A 22,081-nucleotide genomic window follows, 5' to 3' on the forward strand; every position below is an offset into this window, starting at 1 on the left:
GTAACCTAGTTTTCAAAAATTCTATTAGATTTGAATTATTTACACATACTAGAAAAATTTTTGATTAATTGAAATTTCGGTCAAATGCTTTTTACAATTTTGAGTATTTGTTTGATTATGTTCGTATGCCCTTACCTGCATGTCTAGAAATATCCAAATCGTGTCTATCCCTAGTAAAAATTAGTGTCAAATTGATTGTTATTTTTTAAAGTGATATAATTAAATTAGAAGTGATTAAAATTGTTTTAATCGATAAATAAGATAATTTTTTAACTACTAATACGAAAAAAAAATTAAAATATAAATATTCACATTTATAAATAAAATAATATATACTTATATAAAAATATAAATAAAAATATAATAAAGAAAATATAAACATAAATTATTCGGTCGGTGAAAATTTTAAATTTAAAATTATTAAAATAATTTGAATCAGATAATTAATTCTGATAGAAAAAATTAAAAAAATACAAAAAATAATAAAAAAATACAAAAAATAGAAGAAAAAATAAATATAAAATATAAATTGAATATAAAAGCCTGAATATAGAATGATAAACTGCACCGACAATAGTAACTAGAATATAAAAAATATAATCTTTTAGAATATATAAGATATATTTTGTCATTCAAGTAAATAATAGACAAATTTGATAATTTAATATATAAAAAATATATTTTACAATTTTTTATAATTTTCTACTTCATCCGATAATAAAATATAATTCTAATTATTATTTATATTTATTTTTTTAAATACATAAAAGGTAGACATAACGTAAATAGAAGTATATAAATGGAATGTTTAAGTAGAGTAAAAATAATATAAATAGAGCGGAATAATTATAAATATATAAAATAACATTAAGAGCATTTGAATACATCAAATTTATACTATGTAGGAAAAATATGAAATATGGGCTAATATTAAACTAGAGGTGTATTTGTTTGGGGGATTGGATTTCCAATCCACTGTTCGTTCCATTTTTTTTTTTCCTAAAAATATCAAATTGAATATCTATTTTTTATTTTTTATATTATATTAAAAATCAATTTTACATTCAAAATATCACATCAACACCTATTTATATCACATTATACAACTATTCAAATTCAAAATTTTTACTATTCAAATCCCAGATAAAAATCCAAACCCCCCAAACAAACACACCCTTAACATAAAGGAGAGAGTGCCAATCAAAAGAGCCATTGATCGCCTCGACGACGTCGTTTAGACTGTCCATACCCCAATTCTTCCCCCGGCTGCTTAAACCCTAACGACGACGAACGCGAGAGGCTGATCGCACGAATTACTCAAGGAAATGTCCTCTTCACTACTGAAAAGATTACACAAAAGTTGGAATTGCAGTCGGTTTCTCGAAACTAATGCGCTCACCCGTTTGTTGCATTCGTGCAGTGAATCGTATTTCCGAATTTTATCTTCTCCGGTACATAATCAGTTCGTTTCAGGTTTAGGAAATCCTGCTTTCCTGACCAGAAAGAATAGCCCGTCGCATTTCTGTGAGAATACGAGTACCCTGCTTGGATCCAATTTTAGTCGATGTTTGAGCTCACAGGCTGCTGCGGAGGCATCGACGTCCGATGGACTAACCGTGCAAGGAATCATTGTGAATAATTGGGTCATTTATGATGAAAACGAGAGCGATTGGAAGAGCCACGCCTCCGCCATTGCTCAGTCCATTTACCTCATCAAAAAACGCCTAAGAGTACGTTTCGTAGATTTGAATAGCTCTTATCGTATTTTGATATTAATAGCTGGTTTTTATAAATTGATTCAAAAACTACAACTCAAACTTGCTGTTTTGATTGAATGCAATATTTTGATTCCGTTGAATGTCAATATGTTGCAGTACCGTTGTTTCGTGAACTTATTCATTTATGTTTACTACTTATTAGTTCATATGGATGGATACAGATGAAGAATAATGTATAGTCGATCCATTATACTTAAATTTAGATTTTGTGGGAGCATCTTGGACTGGATTCAGATTAATTGAAGTTGCGAAAGCTATGTGCTTGTTTAGGGTGAATGTTATAATTTTTAATGTTGATATGTTGATATGTGATTTGTTTGAGTCGATTAACGCTTTCGCTTTTTGTTTATTTGATTGTAAAAATAATATTCAATTGGTTTTTGGGTGACAGTGGAAAAAATTAATGCCTAGACTCGAGACATTATCAGAACAGTTGAATAAGCCTGATCTGTGGGATGATACTGCACGTGCAGGAAAGATAAGCCGCATGCATGGTTCAATCATGTCTAAAATTAAAGAGGTCCAGGTTTTTGAGCAAGAATTATTTGAACATATCGACATGATCAAGCTTGCTCGTGAAGAAAATGATGCAGAATTGGAATTGGTCTGGCCTCATGGTTTTGGTTATTTATGAACATATATATATATTATTATTTATTTATTCGGTGATGGGCATGTGAAGCTTGAACATACTCCTGATGCAACCTGTTGTTCTTTTGATATCAGGAGTCAATGCAAGCTCTACTTGCACTCAGAAGACAGGTTAAAGAAAAAGAGCTTGAAGCTTTGTTGTCGGGGGAACACGACTCTTGTTCTTGTTTCATAGAGGTGAAATTATGCATGGACTTTATCCCACTCAAAATCAAACTGCTCATTTATTTATTTATTTATTTTTATTAGTTGCTGCCTTATGAAAGTTAAATTGTCAATTTGTTTACCTTGTTGCTTTGCAAGATCCAATGTTGAAAGTAATTTTGTGAATGACAGGTTCAGGCAGGAGCAGGCGGCACTGAGAGCATGGACTGGGCTGCAATGGTAATGCAGATGTACAGAAAGTGGGCCGAAGCTCGAGGATTTGGGGTCAGTGTTGTGGATGAAATGCAGGGTGAACTTGCAGGAATCAAGGTTCGTATTCTTTAGACCTTGTAAATATTTAAGAACTCGTATTATAAAATGCATGCACATAGTTACATCCCTCGCTGACATTTTTTGTTGTTAAGTTTGGGATGAAAAATTAATCTATAATAGATCCACATATTGTAAGTCCGGTGAAGGCGTGTTTGTTAGTATAAAGTCAGATTTTATGTTTGCGTTGCTAATGTAGATTTTGTGCAACACAAAGTCATAAAGTGATGATTTGTAAGGCTAGTTTTATCATTGTAAGTGTTTTTCTAATTTAGTTCCATACTATTACAAATTTTATCTTTGATCTCTTAATTTACTACGAGCTCTTTGTGTGGCTTAAAATGCAATTGTTTTTACGTTAATTGTAGTGAAGTTATTTTTGTATTATTTTGATCTTTTGACTTTAATAATAAGATTTAGTTTATGTTAATCCATTTTTTTTTTTCTATTCAATGCTTTTAGCGCGCCACAATCAAAGTTGATGGGGAGTATGCATTTGGATATGCCAAAGCCGAAGTTGGTGCACACCGTTTAGTACGGATATCCCCATTTGACAGCAACAAACGAAGGCATACCTCATTTGCTTCTGTAGCTGTAATCCCAATCCTGGGCGAAGGATTTTCCCATTTTCAAATCAATGAGTCCGATTTACGGATTGAACGATTCCGATCAGGAGGACCTGGAGGTCAGCATGCCAACACAACTGATAGTGCTGTGCGGATTACTCACATCCCTACCGGAATCACTGCCACTAGTCAAAGTGAAAGGCATGGAAGAAACCTTCGATTTCATCTCATTGATCTATTGGTAAATCACTTTTTGGTTTATGAATTGCTTATAGCATTTTGGTTTTTAAACTAAAAAAGGTAGCACTATTATCCCTCACATGGTATTGCATGGTGGTCTTGTGCTTTTGGCTATTTTTTCGAAAAATCTCACCAGTTTTTAGCTTGTTCGTTTCTCATCTATAGCTAGCTGATTCACATCAAATATCTTTGCTTATAAAGTACTCCCTCCGTCCCTTTATTAAATGGGCCATTTAGAGTTTTTTTTAGTATATTAAAAAATATTAGTATTTTATTGGTGGGTGGAAGTGTACAAGAGATTTTGACATTTTTGCCTTTTGATTTTATGTATAAAGTAATTGTATGTGTAATGATATGTTTGTAATTTAAGTAAAAACTAAATGTATTTTGGTATTAGTGTATGATTATTTTTTTAAAAATATAAAAATGAATATTTTGAAATAGGACAACGAAAATGGTAAAAAAAATATTTTGAATTGGGACGGAGGGAATAGATCTTACATATGAATTAATCAGAGGGTGAATGTTTTTTAATGTGATATTATTTGTCAAAGGAATTCTAAGTGAATTTCCGTGAAGAATATTTACTATGTGAGAGAAGTGATTGTGTTACTCTTTTCAGTTTAAAAATTAAAGTGCTACAAGTGACCAAAAAAGTGATTTTGCCCTTAAAATTAGCAATCTTTAAATTAACATTTTTGTGGTGTTGTAGATCACAACATCAAAATCGAGTATCGGCCATGGCTGTGCTTCAGTCTCGTCTAGATCAGCTTGAGATGGAGCGTCAAGCTCAGATAAATGCAGAGCACACCGTGTCCCTCACGGACATAAACTTTGGCAGCCAAATACGCTCCTACGTGCTTCATGTACACACTATCTATCTAAACTTGACCTGTTTTGTCATCAAAATGCTTGCTTAATGAATGCATAAATTTATTAGATGCTTCATGTGCAACACCACACCCAATTGATACATTTTTTCCGGAAAACTTGGCAGCCGTATAGAATGGTGAAGGATCATCGCACTAACTACGAGGTGTCGGATCCTGATTCTGTCCTGCAAGGTGATCTTGATGGCTTTATCTTGAGCTTCCTCTCGGCCTCTCTCGACAAAGATGAAGATGAAAATGACGGAGATGCTTGAGCTACGCGCGGTACTTTCTTTCTTCTGTATTCTATACCTTAAGTGTACATAGCATAGACCATACCATGTTTGTGTTTGTTTTTGTTTTCGTAGTATCCTGGATTTTGGGGCATTTTTTCGAATCCATTGGGGTTTGGTTGACTGTAGTATGATTTTGATGAGTTCATTTGATCTTATCTGATCTGATCTGATCAGATCATTTGGACGTCCTCTGTTCTGTTTCTTATTTTACATGTATGGGTATATGGGGTATGTGTAATAAATATGCATACATACATATACTATATATATATATATATACTAGTATCGTATTTTTGAGTTTCTTGTCATTATTCTTGCAGTAGTATAATTTCCTTGCTCAAGTTTTTGGCATTTGGATTGGATTGGATTTGTGGATGATATCTACTAGGTGTATTTATATTTGTATTTGTATTGCTCAGGAGGTTCTTTTTTGGAGAAGACAAGTAAGACACTGATCTGGAAGAGATGTAGTGTCTTTATATTTCAAAACTAGAAACAAATTACGGGAGAAGACGAAAATAGAAAATGTAAGACAAATGGGGAGGGTAATAATGATGTTGGGAGTCATAGGTAAGATAGAACATGACACGACTAGAGCTGTTAAACGAACCGAGTCGTTCATGAACTCGGCTCGGTTAAAGCTCGTTCGCGAAAGTTAACGAGCCGAGCCGAACAACATAAACAGGCTCTCATTTGGTTAACGAACGAACCCAAGTTTTGTTAGCGAACATTCGTTTAAATAGTATATATATATTATAAATGTTATATATAAAATAATTTTAAATTTTCTTTTTAATTTATATATAAATTTTAAAAAATGAGACAAACGAACTCGAACAAGCTTAATCGAACCGAACACGAGCTCAAACAAAAAAAATTCTTAACGAGCCGAGGTTGAACACTGAACGAGCTTAAAAGTTTAACGAACGAACACAGGTTTTGTTCGCGAATGTTAACGAAAACGAACTCGAACAAACTTAATCGAACCGAACACGAGCTCAAACAAAAAAAATTCTTAACGAGCCGAGGTTGAACACTGAACGAGCTTAAAAGTTTAACGAACGAACACAGGTTTTGTTCGCGAATGTTAACGAAAACGAACTCGAACAAACTTAATCGAACCGAACACGAGCTCAAACAAAAAAAATTCTTAACGAGTCGAGGTTGAACACTGAACGAGCTTAAAAGCTTAACGAACGAACACGGGTTTTGTTCGCGAACGTTAACGAACACTTAAAATTTGGCTCAGCTCGGTTCGTTAACAGCTCTAGACACAAATATAGAGAAAAAAACGAACAACCTCTGTTAAGATCGACTCAGGCCCAGCTTCTTCGATAAAATTCACTTGCTAATTGTGCCAGTAATTACCTGTGCTCTAATAGTTGGTCTCTTCTGAATCAAAACTGATCTTTACCCTAAGATAACCAAACAAATCTCATCAAACAAACCCTTTGGGGACGAAGATGGAGATGGCAAACAAAATATAAATACCATCGAACACAGAAGTAGATGAACGATTTAAATACATCGACAGACACGCTACAAACAACGTGCATTATAAAAATGATCATCCAAATATAAACATCAACCTCAACATCACATAATCTTGAATTTCCTCAATATAAACGTAAAAAGAAAAAAATGATCAGGCCGATTGCTATGCATAATTTAGACAACAAAAAGACCCAAGTTCCGAAACACACGTAATTGATCATAAAAGCATATGAATCTGAAACAAAACTGTAGATAGATAGATAAAATGTGGTCTTATTATTTATTACCTAAGAAAAATGAATCCCGGCTTTGTTAAATAGAGAAAGCAGATGCATAAAATCCGCTTGTGTCAGCTTCGCCGCTCTTTTATCCTCAAAACATCCTTGTTTCAATACACTCGTTACTTTCTCCTTAAAATCCGAGGCTGCCATTGTCTCCTCATCATCCATTTCTATGTCTTCTTCCTCACAATCCTTTCTGTCATCAGTGTCCATGCTCATGTCGCCGAGGGTGTCCCCCAAAGCAGACAAGCACACTGCCATTTCTTTGTCGTCAGAAATTCCATCCGGGGTCAGCTGCAAAGCCTGCAAGGTTTTATAGTTCTTCTCCAACAATGAGATGACGGTCTTTTGCTTAAATATGGCGCCAAGAGTTTTGTTTTTCCGGTTGAAGCATATCCGAACCAAGCCATCCCACTCTTTGAAATTTACAGGGGGGAGAGGTTTCCTTGGCTCGATTCGGACTACTGAAGAATCCACCTTTGGTGGAGGCCGGAAATTGTTCCTTCCCACTTTCAGTAAGTGGTTAACTCGAGCCAAGAGCTGAGTGTTGACTGAAAGACGGCAGTATAGATTGTCGCCAGGCTGAGCGACGAGCCTCATGGCAAATTCCCTTTGGAACATTATTACTGCGCATCGGAATAATGGGCGATGGGACAATAATTTGAACGTGAGTGGAGATGAAATCTGATATGGGATGTTCGCAACGCAGATGTCAAAGTAGGGAAGATCGCATTTCAGAACATCTCCTTGAATTACCTGAAGCACAGAAATAATAACCGAAATAACTTATCAATACTTCACTACAAAGTTTAGGCTCTATTGACCCCATTATTTCCATTTAAAACCATCATATCGAATAGCAAATACTATTTCAATTCAAATATTTTGTATTTCTCAACCGCAAACCTAAATCCAACTTTAATAAATCCTTAATACAAAGTTTAGACTCTATTTTTGCCGATTTTTCCATCTAAAACCATAATATCAAATACTATTTCAATTCAAATTCTTAGTTTCCCGAACCCCAAACCTAAATCCAAACCTTAATAAACCCTTAATACAAAGTTTAGGCTCTACTTATCCCGAATTTCCATCTAAAATCATAATATCATATACTATTTTAATTCTAATTCTTAGGATTCCCGAACCCCAAACCTTAATAAACCCTTAATACAAAGTTTAGGCTCTACTTATCCCGATTTTTCCATCCAAAACCATCATATCAAATACGATTTCAAACCATAAATATAGAATTTAGGCTCTATTTCTTTTAAGGATCGATTTCGATTCTACATTCTTCATTAAAAGCCATGGCATCAAACATTCTCAATCATATACTGTTTCAATACAAATGTTTACTATTCTTGAACCCCAAAACCAAATTCAAACTAAACATCACAGATGGAAATGACAGTTCCTCAAATCGACTGTGTTAATGAATAGAGTTCATAACATGTAGAGCTTGTTAACATGATGAAATTAATCTTCAATAAAGTCAAACAAGAATCATTTCATGTATTCAAATTCATCCAAAAAGAAGTTAAGATTCCACAATTGATTTTAAAATTTCAAAACGACAAAACTTGGAGTAAAGAACTTTCACAAGGGAATTGCAAGGCGCACCTTCAGGCGACTCGACGAGGGGGTTCCTTGAAAACGACGTTGTAATTCGAGAACCATACGCGGATCAAGCTCCACCGCGATGACTGATTTCCCAGCTTCAAGGAGCTTCTTCGTGAGATTCCCCGTACCTGGACCGATCTCGAGTATGACATCGGTAGGTTTGATTCCGGATTTCTGAATAATCGAATCGACCAACAGCGGATTTTTCAGTATGTGCTGGCCTTTCGACTTGTGGAAGGGAATCCCTCCCTGAAAGTGGGGACTCGACGCCGCAGTGGCACCTCCCCTGTGCGGCTTCTCTTTCCTAATTTTCCCTCCCGCCATTGATGCTTCCGACGCTCTCTTATAGGTTTAGGGTTAGGGTTATGGAATCAAGTTTTGTAAGTCGAGGAAGGAGGAAGAAAGAAAAGAATTGGGGACGGCGACTGTGAAGAAGGAGTAAAGAAGAAAGGGAGAAAGGAAATAATTGGGGAAGAAGAAAATACAGGAAGAACGGTGTGGCTGCGGCGGCGCCTGTGAAGAAGAAGAAGAAAGAAGAAAGGAAGAATTAGGGAAGAAGAAGAAGACGGAGGAGAACCTAACCTGGCGCGGCGGCGGCCTGTGGAGTGAATGTATTAGGGCAAAAATTATTAGTATATATTATAATATTGTTAGAAAATAAAAATAATAGTATTAATATTAATAAAAATAAAAATAAAAATAAAAATAGATCATTATTAATGATACTAAAAAATATATTATATGTTATATTTATATTTTAAATTTTATAATTTTTATTATATAATTATATTTAATTTAAATTATATATATTAATAATATTTTTTATAATTTATTTTAATTTTAATTTTATTATTTATTAAATTTAATATTTAATTATTTTTATATTATAACAACTAATTAATTATTATTTGTATAATTTTTACATAATACATACATTATAAATATATATTTAAATAAAACTAAAATTAAAATTAATTGTTTGTTAATAAAATTTAAATTTGAAAAATTAGAAAATAAAAATATATATGTTAAAAATAAATATACATAAATTAGTTTGATAGATTCTAAGTCTTCAGATCCCTTTGCTGACGTGCATGGAGTGTCTCCAAATGTAAACTGCAAATTACAAATTTAGTTAGCCAAATTAAAATCTGCCATATTGAAGAAGCCATAAGAAAAACAAATCCAAGCTACAAGAAGTAAGATTCAAAGTATCTGCACAAATAGCTTAAGTTTGTTTCTTTTGCACCAAACTTTCAATTTTTTACTATGTGAATAATGCGTTACTCGAAAAAAATACATTTTTTTCCTCACAAAACATCTCATCAAATATTATTTTAATACAAAATTCAAACTAAATATTTTTTCAAATCAATCAAAAGAAACGCTAATAATAAGCATGCCATGCCCTGTCTTTGACTCATGGATCCCTAATGAATCTAATCACAATATGTTTTCTTGCTTGAATTATAATAATTTTTATGAACAAGGGATCAAGGATGTGTCAAACCTTTAAGGAAGTGTAGCATCAGAAGCAACATGCTCGCTGTCGACATTTTCCAAATCAAACTCAAGTCGAAGTGCTGATATGAGTTCAGGAGATACAGTCGGTCGAGGCTTAGCCCAAACACCATCCGAGTCATTGTTATTCACCTTTTTGATGGCTTTTTCTTGTTCTGGTTCTGTTCCCGAATCCCATCCTCTGTAGAGGACTACTTTGCTAGGTTCTTGGGATACAAGAATGGCACCGGTAGCTTGCTGAGAGGACAAGATGGAAATTAGTAATTTCTTTGATTTTTGTAATGTGAATATGATCAAAACTTAAATTCGAAATGTAGTGGCTACAGACCTCCAGATTGTATATCACCTCTTGTGCTGATGTACCTTTGGCTCTGCCTTTGATGTTCACAACAACGAGAGGGTGCTTTTCAAAGTGCGCTTTTATTGCTTTGGCAACTCCGGTGACGACATTGCTCTTTCCTGTGACAGAAGTGATGAAAATCAATAAGCATGACAAGGTATTCCCGATCATAATTTCAAATTTGGCCAGCAACAAAGAAGAAGCTTCATTATGAATTTAACAGAGCTAAAATGGGGATTACCGACTGCAAGCAAAGGTGCTTTTTTCATCTTCAGTGCCCGCTTTCTTAGAATCAATCTCTCTCTGTTAGAAAGCTGTGTCGCTCTTAACGGCATCAATGGTGGCTTCACATCTGTAGCTTTCTCTGCACAAGGTGGTTCTAGTTCAGAGTTCTCACGACCATGGACATGGGAATCTCCACCTCTCGATTCAGGCTGGTGGTAAGTAGTGGTTGAAGATCTTGTTTGGTATTGAGACTAAAATCAACAAAGGATGTTTCAAATTTGTTACAATAAAGATGATGAAAATATAGGCAGGACACATGAAATGTAAGATATTACCCGGCGAGGGTGTAAGAGTTTTGTGTTTCCACTTTGCCTGTTTAGGTTCAGAAAACCTTCTGGTCTTTTTGGTAAGGGTTGCTGTCGAATCTCTGTTTCAGTAGTTTCAAACAAATAATGTCGATCAATATGCAGAGAATCTTTTGGAGTGTGCATAAAATCCTCAGGCTCAGTAGAGGCCACATCAGTGCTCCGGCATTCAATAGCCTTCAGCGATTTTAGCCGAATAAATCATCAGATAAGTGAATTTCGAGTGTCTCTTGTCGATGAAAGGAAAAAGAAATAAGATGTATACAAGTGTTTTACTCAGAGTGGCTCCTCGAACTTTACCTCTGCGACGCTGTCCTCAGAGATCGACTCGTAATCAATTTCAGGATCTTCGTGAGTTGCATTGTTATCTATTTCATTAATCTCATTCTCAATCTGGATCGAGGACATACAAAATGCATCGGTAAGTGGTGGAAATGGCGAAAGCACAAATACAACAGATATAACTTACAACATGTTCCTGATCTTCTGTCGACCGTGTATCATTTGCATCTTCATCTTTGGCCTGAATCCAGGTTTACTTTAATTAATACTATAAAACTTTGCAACTTATCTACGATCATTTTCAGTTATATTCAAGAAAAATTGTACCATTTTCAGCTTCATTTCATCGATATCCCTGCTGAGCTTTAGAACGCGTAATTGTAAGGACTGCATTCAAAGATAAGAAATTTGTCTATGTCAGTAGAACACGATCAATGGCCTGAAATGCAAGTAATCCCAAAGTAAAAAATCGAAAGATAGTCAGAAAAGAAATGAAACGGATTAAAACAAAGCCGTTTGTGTCTCACTTAACAGACATAACTATACCTCACGGCGTTGTGCTTCTTTCGAACGTTTCAGCGCTTCCCTTTTGCTTAAAAGTGTTCTAGGCCTCAAAGAAGCTGGGCGCGTATAGTTTTTTCCACGATAAACAATGATTGCAAAACCTTTACTGACTCGCTCAATTGCTACAAGAATTCCACCACTTTCGGCTTCTAAAGTCCGAGCTATTTCATGTATCTCATTATAGCTCCCTCTGCCAACACATATCTTCACCAGTTCCCTGTATTTCCAATGCAGGTGCATGTTTTCGACTGTTCCATCAAAAACTCCTCGCCGACCTGAAATGTTCTTAAATTCGCCTAGATTACACTAATTCAAAGATTATTGAATAATGACGGCACAATAAATTCTCACAAACAATACTCACCCAGGAGAAGGAATGGTTTCATCCTCAGACCGACTTTTCTCAACATGTATCTTTCTTCTTCGGTAATGCCCTCTTTATCTGTTTCGGGTTTCTGAGGTTTCTCTTCCTCCTTCAGCCTTGCTAAAAGCTTCTCTGCCCTTGCCTTTTTCTCTAAGGCCTTCAACGATCAAAAGTCAGTAGAATATGAGGAAAGAAGAGATGATAAAGAATCGGAAGATTTTGGACACTGAGTGATGCCTACCAAGGACAATTTGGTGTTGGTTCTCTCGACGGCAGCCTCTGAGAACCTCAGCTTCCTTTTACCGAAATGGCCTGTTAAATTTGGGTCATTTTCTTCATCTTCCTCGGTATCAGCATCTTTGTTTCCATGCTCATGTTCCTTTGAATTGTTCGTTCTAGTTTCTGACATACCCATCCCGTATTTCCTCCGCTCTTCTATAGCTGAAGACACTGCAGCCGGCAAGAAATCCTTCCCTCGGTAGAAAACAATGAATTCTCTGTCTCTTGCAAGTAAAGTTCCCCCAGTCAGCCGCTACAAGAGTTCGTCTCTAGTATATTAGTGCCTTTTAAGATAGTTTCGACAATAAGCTACAAAAACATGTTACATTCACTGTACAATAGCTCGATGATTACCAAAATAATCGAATATTTACAGCAGAACATCTTGTGCGCATACTTGATAAATAAAATATTGATTACGGTACCAGAATATATCACAAACCTTTAGCTCCTCGGCCATCATTTCGCTGTTTGTGTTCTGAACTCCTCTCTTCACAGCAATTTTTGCAATTTCACTTTTTTCCCAGAGCTTCACCATTGAAGCTGCCAAGCCTTGCAGTCTCCTATTTCTGCCTGAGGTAAATGCCATTGAAGCAATTAAGTTTAGAAGAATTTATGATATAATTTGGCTCCGATCCAAATAACTTCCCATCTGAATCTCAGCCAGCAATAAAATCAGCTCTATGATACTTAGAGTTCACCTTACCTTAAATACCAATCGGCAAAGGGTAAACTGATTTTTTTAACCAGTAACTGGAACTTTTTATCATTTTAGTCTCGTAACTTGTAAATTAGTCCACTAAGTGAAAAATTTTACACTTTTAGTCCTTCGATGCCAGAGATGTCTACGTAACACCCATGTGACTCGCCGGAAGACATGTGTCCGTCAGGTCAATGACACCAGACGGACACGTGGATTTTTTAAAGAAAAAATTTAAAATTATTATTTATTTTATCTTTTTTGTAAAAATTAAAAATTTTCAAAAGAAAGAATTGAAAATTAAAATAATAAAAATCCATGTGTCCGCCAGATGTTGCTAACCTAGCGGGCACATGTCCTCCGGCGAACCACATAGGCATCTCCAACACCGGAGAACTAAAATTGCAAAAATTATTCGTTTACAGGACTAGTTGGCTACAAACTTCAATTACGAAACTAAAATAATAAAAGAATCAATTAGACGTATATAAGAAATAAAACAAAAATTAAAAAATATATATACATATATTCTCATCAAAAGCTGATCAAGGCTCTATATAGACTTATTCCAAAGAATCCACAATTCTCAGAAGGGAGAAGAACTAACCTAAAGCAAAATGGCATGGCAAAGGTCGGCCAAGTCTCCGTAATGTATTCATCTCATCATTAGTGAGTTTAGGTTTAACCCCGTATGGAAGCAGGCGGAAGGGTCTCCGGTATCCAGGAACTACAGCTGGCAACAAATCAGCATCAATAGGCAAAGGATCATTCCCCCACCAATCGGTAAAACGAGGGCCAAGTCCTTCTAGCAAAGTGTCGGCTTCTTCCACAATTTGTAGCTCCCCTGGAAGCTGGAATCGCACCCTATTTGGCAAACCCACCCCTTGCACCAGTTTTGGATCAGATATCCGAACATCAGAATCCTGCCCAGGACATTCTACAGCATTTGTTGCCGACAATGGTGCTTGACTCAGTGTTGTTTGACTGTTGTCCATATCAGGAGATTCCTCAGAAGATGTTTCATCTTCTAAACTATCAGTTATAAAGTATGGATATTTGTAATTAGACCCTCGGTACAATATTATGTTACTTCCAGATCTCCAAACAACTAGGCCTCCTGTTTTTCTCTGAAACCATTCCCAATAATTCAGTGTCAGGTGAAACATATTACATTGGGACAGTCGAAAATCTACTTTTCACAAATAATTTGCAAAGGGAGATAAGCATTCTTCATTTCAATATTGCCTAATAGTAATCCAAAGGATGGACAATTCGATGCCATAGCTGCACTTAAATTACGACACACTTCAACCCAACATATAAATTCTCAATAATTCCTCAATAAAGAGAAAAGATCTACAGATGTGATAACAATAAAGTTTAACAGTATACACTTCTATTCAGTTAAAATCCCTTCAAATATCGATGAACAAAACAAAACTTCAACTCTCTTTAAATAAGATTCGGCATTAATAAATTCACTTTTCCATTAAAAAAAAAAAAACTAGTGGCAAATCCTAGATTCCTTAAGCCCCTTCTTGCTATACACCCAAATATATTTTTTCATCAGCCATTATCTCTTTCCGTGATGCACAATAGGACATTCATCAAAGATTCAAATATGCCATATTTATTGAGATATTAGAACTTCAACATTCATGATCCCCTTTTGCTACATTTCGAGGTTCGTATTTGTTTGTGTTAGAGAAATCCAAATTGAAAAATAAATAATTCATTTTTCTTTAATCTCATTTTCCTCCCGTGTACAAATAAACGAAGAGAAATAAAAATTGAGAAACACTGCCACTTTATTCATTTGATAATCTTATTTCAGTTTTCATATATAACCTTTATAATTCTTTATAAAAATACATTACTCAATTTTACAAAAGTATCACATTCAAATTACTATTCAAATCAAAAATCAAAACAAAAACTAATATATATATATATAACAATACCAAGTAAAAACGTAAAAACATCAATATCTATCTTTTACTTGATTTATAGTCTCATTTTATTAATTATCATGCAATACATTGTCTCCTCCAAATTGATTCATCTCTCATTTCGATCATATTATTTTATTGAAATTTCTAAATTACCAAACGGAATTATCAATTTGTATTCTATATTCACTCTTTCACTCTAATTTTTCTCAGTAATTCTATTGTATGCACCAAACGCAGATGGTTCTTTCGAACTTCAAGTAGAACTTCAAAATTGATGATCCTTTTACATCTTCACAGTTCACACCAGGCCTAATTGCTTAAGCTTTTGAAACTAAAATTGCTCAAGATTGCTTGCTGAAAATGGTTTAATTCACAGAAAAATGGAATAGAAATTCGACAGAGATCTAACCTCCAATAACTGATGAGTCCTCTTCATGTTCAGCCTGCATATATCCTCGCAAGTGATTTTCACCAGCTCAGAGCGCCTCCATCGTTCGTGAATCCCATTCACAATCCCCTCTGTGATCCCAGCTTTCCCCACCTTCAACTTCTTCCTCAGCCCAATGCCGATCGTAGTGAGCCTCGCCAGTTCCTCCTTCGGCAACGTAAGCTCCGCCAATGTCGGCACCTTCTCCAACTTTCCCTCGCGACGTTTTTTGATTCTCTCTTTCTCTCTCTCTTTCTCCTCCGCCAAAACCCCGCGCCTTAACTCGTGAAACCTCTGCATCGCGTTCCCCGCCCCGGGTTCAGGAACCGGGTTACCCGGCGTGCTCCAGCTCGGGTCCAGAGTATGCCCGACCCGTTTGATCGGTAAACGGGTCCGCAGCGGAACAAATATTTCTCCGGGGGAATTCCGGCCGGTGGCTGCACTTTCGTCCGATTCGGGGCGGTTGCCGCCGCTTTTCTCTGCATACCCAAGGCTACGAAGCTTCTCTGCTATTCGACGAATTTCGGATTGGGGAAGAACTCGAGTGTCGGCTGCGAGTGCCGCGGCGGAAATCGACGTTGGCCGACGGAGAGATTTGAATTGAACTACTGAACGGCGACGGCATTGAATTTGCAGCGAGGGTTTGATAAGGGTTTGGGAGGAGAGAGACGGGAACTGGTGATTGGAATTGCAGAGAGGAAGCAACATGTTCTGGTGGAATGAATCTTCCTGAAGAACAAACGGATAAATTCCGTCAACGGCGGCTCACACAAACACAGTCGGATTTCTGGATGAGTGGATTCTAAGTTCCTTAAATTGCATTTTAGTCCCCAGGTTTAGCACAAACCTCTACAAATATCTGTGGTGTTAAAAAAAATAGTAAAAACAGAGACAAATATCTGTGGTGTTGTTAAAACATAGTAAAAATATCTGGAGGAATTTGGAAAAAAATATATTACCTCTCTCCCGCAAAAAGAGTAATATTTAATTTTTATACGTAAGTTTTTTAATATTAGTATTATATTGGTTTATAGTGAAAAAGATAAAATTGTCCCATTAAATTGTGTGATAAAAAATTAAGGACATTTGTGTAATATATTGAAAGTTGTAAATGTACTAATTATGTTAGGTATATCTTTTATTGGGACAAATAAAAATAAAAACTACTATCTTTTTATGGGACGGAGGGAGTAAAAAGATTTGGTGGGTGCAATGGATATGTATATACACCCAATAACATATGCAGGTGGTATTCGATGAGTACACCCTCCATAAATCTTTAATCGAACCTAATAGCCTGCAGTCATACGATATGTTCGTTCATAAAATTTTCCCAAAAATCTATTATTCATTAATTTTTTCTCCTAAAGATATCAAATCAAATATTTATTTTTAATTTTTTATATTATATTAAAAATTATATCAGCATCTATTTATATCACAATCAAACAAATATTTCAATTCAAAATTTTTATTATTCAACTCTCAAACCCAAAACCAAATCCACAAACAAAGACACCCATAGTATATTAACTACTCCCTCCGTCCCAATACAATAGTCTTGTTTACCATTTTTTTTCTGTCTCAAAATAATAGTCTTATTTTCATAAATAATCATATCACTATAAAACTACCCTTACTTTTTTATTTTTATTACACAATTGTCGCTACTTTCTACACTAATACACTCAGGAGCAAAAAAGTTTTTTATCAATATTTATTATCAACTACCAATATAATATCAATATTCTTTAAATCTCGTATTCAACCCAATTAAGACTGAGTTTTGGGACGGAGGGTGTACTATTTAATATTCTTTTCATTTCATAACAAATTATATCTTTGGGGAATGGTTCCAAATCAACGCTCATAATATATACTAACATTGCATATTCTTATTACTCAGCATATGTTGTGTGTAACAAAGCCATGTGTTTTTTATAATTATATGTGTGATGTATAAGAGTATTTCATGTGTTACAATCAATTGTTGTGTGTTATATGAGACTGTGTTGTTAGTTAATATATTGTATTTGTATAATACTACCATATATAATGCGTTGTATGTATATTGTATTAAATATTTTTTATCTATTTTTAAAATGATAAATAAATATATTTTTTATTTATTTGTATTATATATAAATGTATTCTCTAAAAAGTAATATTAATATTACATATATTTTATTGAAAACTTCTCTCCGTCCCCATATAATAGTCTTGTTTATCATTTTTGTTCGTCTCAAGTCTTATTTTTATCAATAACTATATCATCATAAAACTACCCCTACATTTTCATTTTTATTACACAATTGTCACTACTTTTTACCCTAATACACTCACAAGGACAAAAAAGTATTTATATCCATATTTTTTACCAACTACTAGTATAATATCACTATTCCTTAAATTTCGATCCAATTAAGATTATATTTATGGGACAGTGGGAATATATTTTTTTGAAATATATAAATACACATTCTAACTTTTTTTAATTATATATTAATTTATATTTTAAAATTACTATCAGTTATAGTAAATAATAAACTAATATTATCATAATTTATTACTCCTTTCATCCTACCAAATTGATTATTTTTCTTTTGAGCATGCATATTAGAAAATATTGTATTATGTAGTTAAGTAATTTTATTAGATGATTTAATGTTTGTAATAAAGTATTCTTTTAAATATTTTTATTTTGATAAAATAATAAAATAAATGTTAAAATATTTTATATTCTAATTTTTTTAATATTGAATATTTTATGCATTGAAATTATTTTTTATAGAAAAAATATTGTATCTATTGTAAATCGATATGTACAATTAGATAATAAAAAAGAAATTGACTTTAATATTTTTAATGTGATTAATACAATACAAAATCATAATTATAAAAAATTTAATAAACAATACATCAAATTTTTTGAATTTGGTTGTTGATAGAAATTGTTCGTTTTGACATACCGAAATTTATACCACATATTGTATATCGTATCGAAATTTTTGGTTTGATATTTTATCATTCTGATACCATATATGGATGAAAAATTATCGAATTACCAAAATAGCACGCATACCATATAAAAAAACCAAAAATTTTAAATTTCGGTATGATACTTTTTCAGTATTGTAACAATATACAATTTGATATTTTTAATATATTGATATTTCGGTATGTACCGAATTTTTTGTACGGTATCGATAAACAAACTAAAAAAATTGGTACGGTATAATCCGGCATTTTTGGTATACCTTACTGAACTAACTCTAATCAAATTGTATATACGCTATCAAAATATATAATTTTATGCCGAAATACTAAAATGAAAAGTAATTTTATAATCTTGGGCGGCAAATGAATTTATTTTTTTTTTTTTATTCTTTTTAACCAAATGATAATATTAATAAATTTAAAATCAAATTTCAATGAATTTTCTAATCATAAAATATCAAATCAAATATTATATTTTTTATATTATATTAAAAACTAATTTAAAATTTTAAACATTACATAAATATCTATTTATATTATATTAATTAATTATTTTAATTTTTATTAGTCAAAATTCTGACTCAACTATTAAATTTACAAGCAAATAAAAAATAAAAGGATAAACTGTTTTTTTTTAGTACTGTAACTAGACTTCCTTATCATTTTAGTCCCGTAAGTGGAGCATGTCGCAAACTAGTCCCATAAGTGAAAATTTTTCGCTGTTTTAGTCGTCCTCCGGCGCCGGAGATGCCCGCGTGGCTCGCCGGAGGTGACGTGTCCGCCAGGTGTTGTTGACCTGGCGGACACGTGGATTTTTTTATTTTTTTTCATTTTTAATTTTTTTTTAAAACTTATTTTTAATTTTTTTTAAATTTTATTTGTATTTTTTATTTTTTTATTTAGTCCAATTAAAAATAAAAATTTTAAAAAAATAAAAAAATAAAATAAAATCCACGTGTCCGCCAAGTGTCGCTGACCTGACGGGACACATGCCGGACACGTCACCTCCGGCGAGCCACGCGGGCGTCTCCGACGCCGGAGGACTAAAACAACAAAAATTTTTCACTTATGGGACTAGTTTGCGACATGCTCCACTTACGGGACTAAAAAAAACAGTTTACCCAAAATAAAATTATGCTCATTACAGGGTCACATTTACCTATAGAAGTATTTTGGCAATTTTTTTCTTAATTTGTACTACATTTTGATATAATAATTAATATTCAAATATTAACAAGCAAAAAGTAAATAGAACCCTAGAGCCGGAAGAGGTAGTAAATATTAGTAATTAATAGTACTTCATTCTCCTGCATACTCTGCAGTATTTTTAAAATATGAAATAATTAATGAACTTTATCCCATCACGCTATTAAAAAAAATATGAATATACATTTTTCTCTTTTATCATATCATATAATTTTCACTTTGTTTTATCCATCTAAATTATTTCTTATCGGGAATGGAGAGAGTATAATATAATTAACTTTGTGATTTAAATTAGTATTTGTTAATTATTGTCTTTTTGGGAAATATAACCAATTTGGTGGGATGGCTAAAAAAAGAAAAATTAGGCTAATTTCGTGACGGAAAGAGTATTATTAATTATTAAACATCGTTTTCTTAAATCAGAGATACCTTAGATGGATGAGCAATCTTATGTATGTTTTGTTGTGATTTGAAATTGATTTTAAATGAAATATTGATTTGAGTTTTTATTTAAATAGTATTTTGACGTAATATTTTATGAAAAAAATAGTATATTTTATTAAAATTTGTAATTAATGAATGAGATTCATTTTGTTTTAGTAACATTTCTCAATTGAATAATTTTTCATAAATATTATTAAAAAAATACAAATATACATACAAATTAATCCATTAATAAAAAGTTAACTATTCAACACATAATATTATTTTTATATTACTAATATAATTTTCTGTACCAAAAAATCAATTGTAAAAAAATATTAAATGAAGAGACGGATTGATTTTGATTTAATATACTAAAAGAACAAAATATTTATTAGGCGTGCTAACATAAATAAATAAAGTGTGTTCGCTTAATTATTGGAGTATTATTTTTTCCTTTTTGTTTTACTATTTAATTATCATATTATTTTATAAAATAATATTTTTAAAAAAAAATATTATATCCAAACTATTATTTAAATAGAAAATTAAATAAAAAAAAATTTATCTATTAAGTATATTAATTTGCAAGTTAGATAATTAATAGATATACTCCCTCCGTCCTTTTCAAAATGGACTCTTTGGAATTTTGTATAAATTAAGAAATAATATGTAAGAAATTTTGATATTTTTTTAATGTATAAAGTAATTGCATGTGTAATAATATATTTGTAATTTTAAATAAAAAAAGAGACATATTTTGTTATTAGTGTATGATTACTTTTACTAAAAATATAAAATGATACTTTCGAGCTAAATGGACCAAAATAATCAAAATGATAATTTGAATTATAATTGATTGAATAATATTTAATATTTAAAATTAATATTGAATGGGATGCTTTTAATTTATTGTTAACTCACACGGCAAAAAAACAACTTGCTTCTAAAATGAAGGATGTGTTTACTTGTGCAATTCTGTTTTTAATTTTACTATTTCAACAATTACTTTTTTTCCAAAAAAATCAAATCAAACGTCTAATTTTTATTTATTATATTACACTAAAATTTAATTTTACATTCAAAATATCATATCAATACATATTTATATCATATCAATACATATTTATATCATATCAAACAATTATTTCAATTCAAAATTTTACTATTCAAAATCAAAACCCAAAATCAAAATCTCACAAACAAACTCAAAATATGTAATTTCATTCAACACAGACTGATTATTAAATAAACAATCAGACTGCGAACGTGACAACAAAAAACAAAAAAAATACATCATAATTGATAATCCAGTTCAACATAAGTATTCATGAATACAGTTAGGGTGTGTTTGTTTGGAGGATTGGATTAGATTTCCACCGTTCATCTCATTTTTTCCCCCCAAAAAACATCAAATCAAACACATATTTTTTATTTTTTATATTATATTAAAAATCAATTTTACATTCAAAACATCACATCAACACCTATTTATATCACATCATACAACTATTTAAATTCAAAATTTTTACTATTCAAATCTCAACTCAAAATCCAAACACGCTGACAAACACACCCTACCTCACTCAAGAAATCATACTATCCAATTTCTTGAAATTTTCATCTCCAAAACCTATCACACATCACCCTCTTTTGCTCATTAATCTAGAATTATCTCACTATTGCAAATTATCTCATTCTTCCATAAAGGAATTACATTCATATTTTTATTTCATCTCAAATTTATCTCACTTCTCACTGTTTTATGATAAAGCTAAATCTCTAAACATGAGAATATTCGATCTAACAAACTCAATAAGAATGTAATTTTTTCTTCCACTATGTCTCCCCGCCCCTACTAAGTTCTTACAATCGATTTTGTTATTTTCATTGGATTGATCAATTTTATGTCATCTTTTGTTTGATTAGACTCAAGAAAAATTGACCTGCACCTGTCCATCAATATTTATTTGTTGATCGGACCATCTCTAAACAACATCAATCAAAACTAAAAAACAAATGCAATTTACTTCCAACATTTACAATTTTTTTTTAAAGAAAAAACTCATTATATTTAAAAGTGTTTTTAGTTAAATTTATACTAGTTCATCCGTCCCGCATAAATTTTCTACATTATTCATTTCCGTCCGTCTCACATAATTGG

General features: G+C 32.6%; 3 protein-coding genes across 4 annotated transcripts; 1 reads left to right on the plus strand and 2 right to left on the minus strand.

Moving 5' to 3' along the window:
* Nucleotides 1-1,216: 1,216 nt before the first annotated feature.
* LOC127250782 (peptide chain release factor PrfB2, chloroplastic) lies at nt 1,217-5,182 on the plus strand. Of its 2 annotated transcripts, none has more exons than XR_007838786.1 (7): nt 1,217-1,730; nt 2,170-2,382; nt 2,505-2,606; nt 2,766-2,903; nt 3,366-3,710; nt 4,422-4,575; nt 4,707-4,855. XR_007838786.1 is itself a non-coding variant. In XM_051274203.1 (7 exons), the coding sequence occupies exons 1-7, from the start codon at nt 1,326-1,328 to the stop codon at nt 4,851-4,853; spliced, it is 1,464 nt and encodes a 487-aa protein (XP_051130160.1). In that variant the 5' UTR covers nt 1,217-1,325; the 3' UTR covers nt 4,854-5,182. The 2 variants fall into 2 exon arrangements, 1 of the variants encoding a protein (XP_051130160.1); XM_051274203.1 differs by having other exon boundaries at nt 3,366-3,670; nt 4,707-5,182.
* Nucleotides 5,183-6,407: 1,225 nt separating this feature from the next.
* LOC127251090 (ribosomal RNA small subunit methyltransferase) lies at nt 6,408-8,903 on the minus strand. The gene is made up of 2 exons (XM_051274663.1): nt 8,273-8,903; nt 6,408-7,405 (listed from the first exon to the last, which is right to left on the minus strand). The coding sequence occupies exons 1-2, from the start codon at nt 8,594-8,596 to the stop codon at nt 6,656-6,658; spliced, it is 1,074 nt and encodes a 357-aa protein (XP_051130620.1). The 5' UTR covers nt 8,597-8,903; the 3' UTR covers nt 6,408-6,655.
* A 334-nt stretch (nt 8,904-9,237) lies between these two features.
* LOC127250973 (CRM-domain containing factor CFM2, chloroplastic) lies at nt 9,238-16,081 on the minus strand. The gene is made up of 14 exons (XM_051274488.1): nt 15,274-16,081; nt 13,520-14,039; nt 12,655-12,785; nt 12,175-12,465; nt 11,934-12,090; nt 11,552-11,844; nt 11,333-11,392; nt 11,193-11,246; nt 11,024-11,116; nt 10,694-10,900; nt 10,375-10,609; nt 10,122-10,252; nt 9,783-10,030; nt 9,238-9,388 (listed from the first exon to the last, which is right to left on the minus strand). The coding sequence occupies exons 1-13, from the start codon at nt 15,997-15,999 to the stop codon at nt 9,785-9,787; spliced, it is 3,144 nt and encodes a 1,047-aa protein (XP_051130445.1). The 5' UTR covers nt 16,000-16,081; the 3' UTR covers nt 9,238-9,388; nt 9,783-9,784.
* Between the last annotated feature and the right edge of the window lie 6,000 nt (nt 16,082-22,081).

The sequence above is a fragment of the Andrographis paniculata genome, unplaced genomic scaffold (genome assembly GCF_009805555.1).
Source record: "Andrographis paniculata isolate CXL003 unplaced genomic scaffold, ASM980555v1 Contig38END, whole genome shotgun sequence".
NCBI lineage: Eukaryota > Viridiplantae > Streptophyta > Magnoliopsida > Lamiales > Acanthaceae > Andrographis > Andrographis paniculata.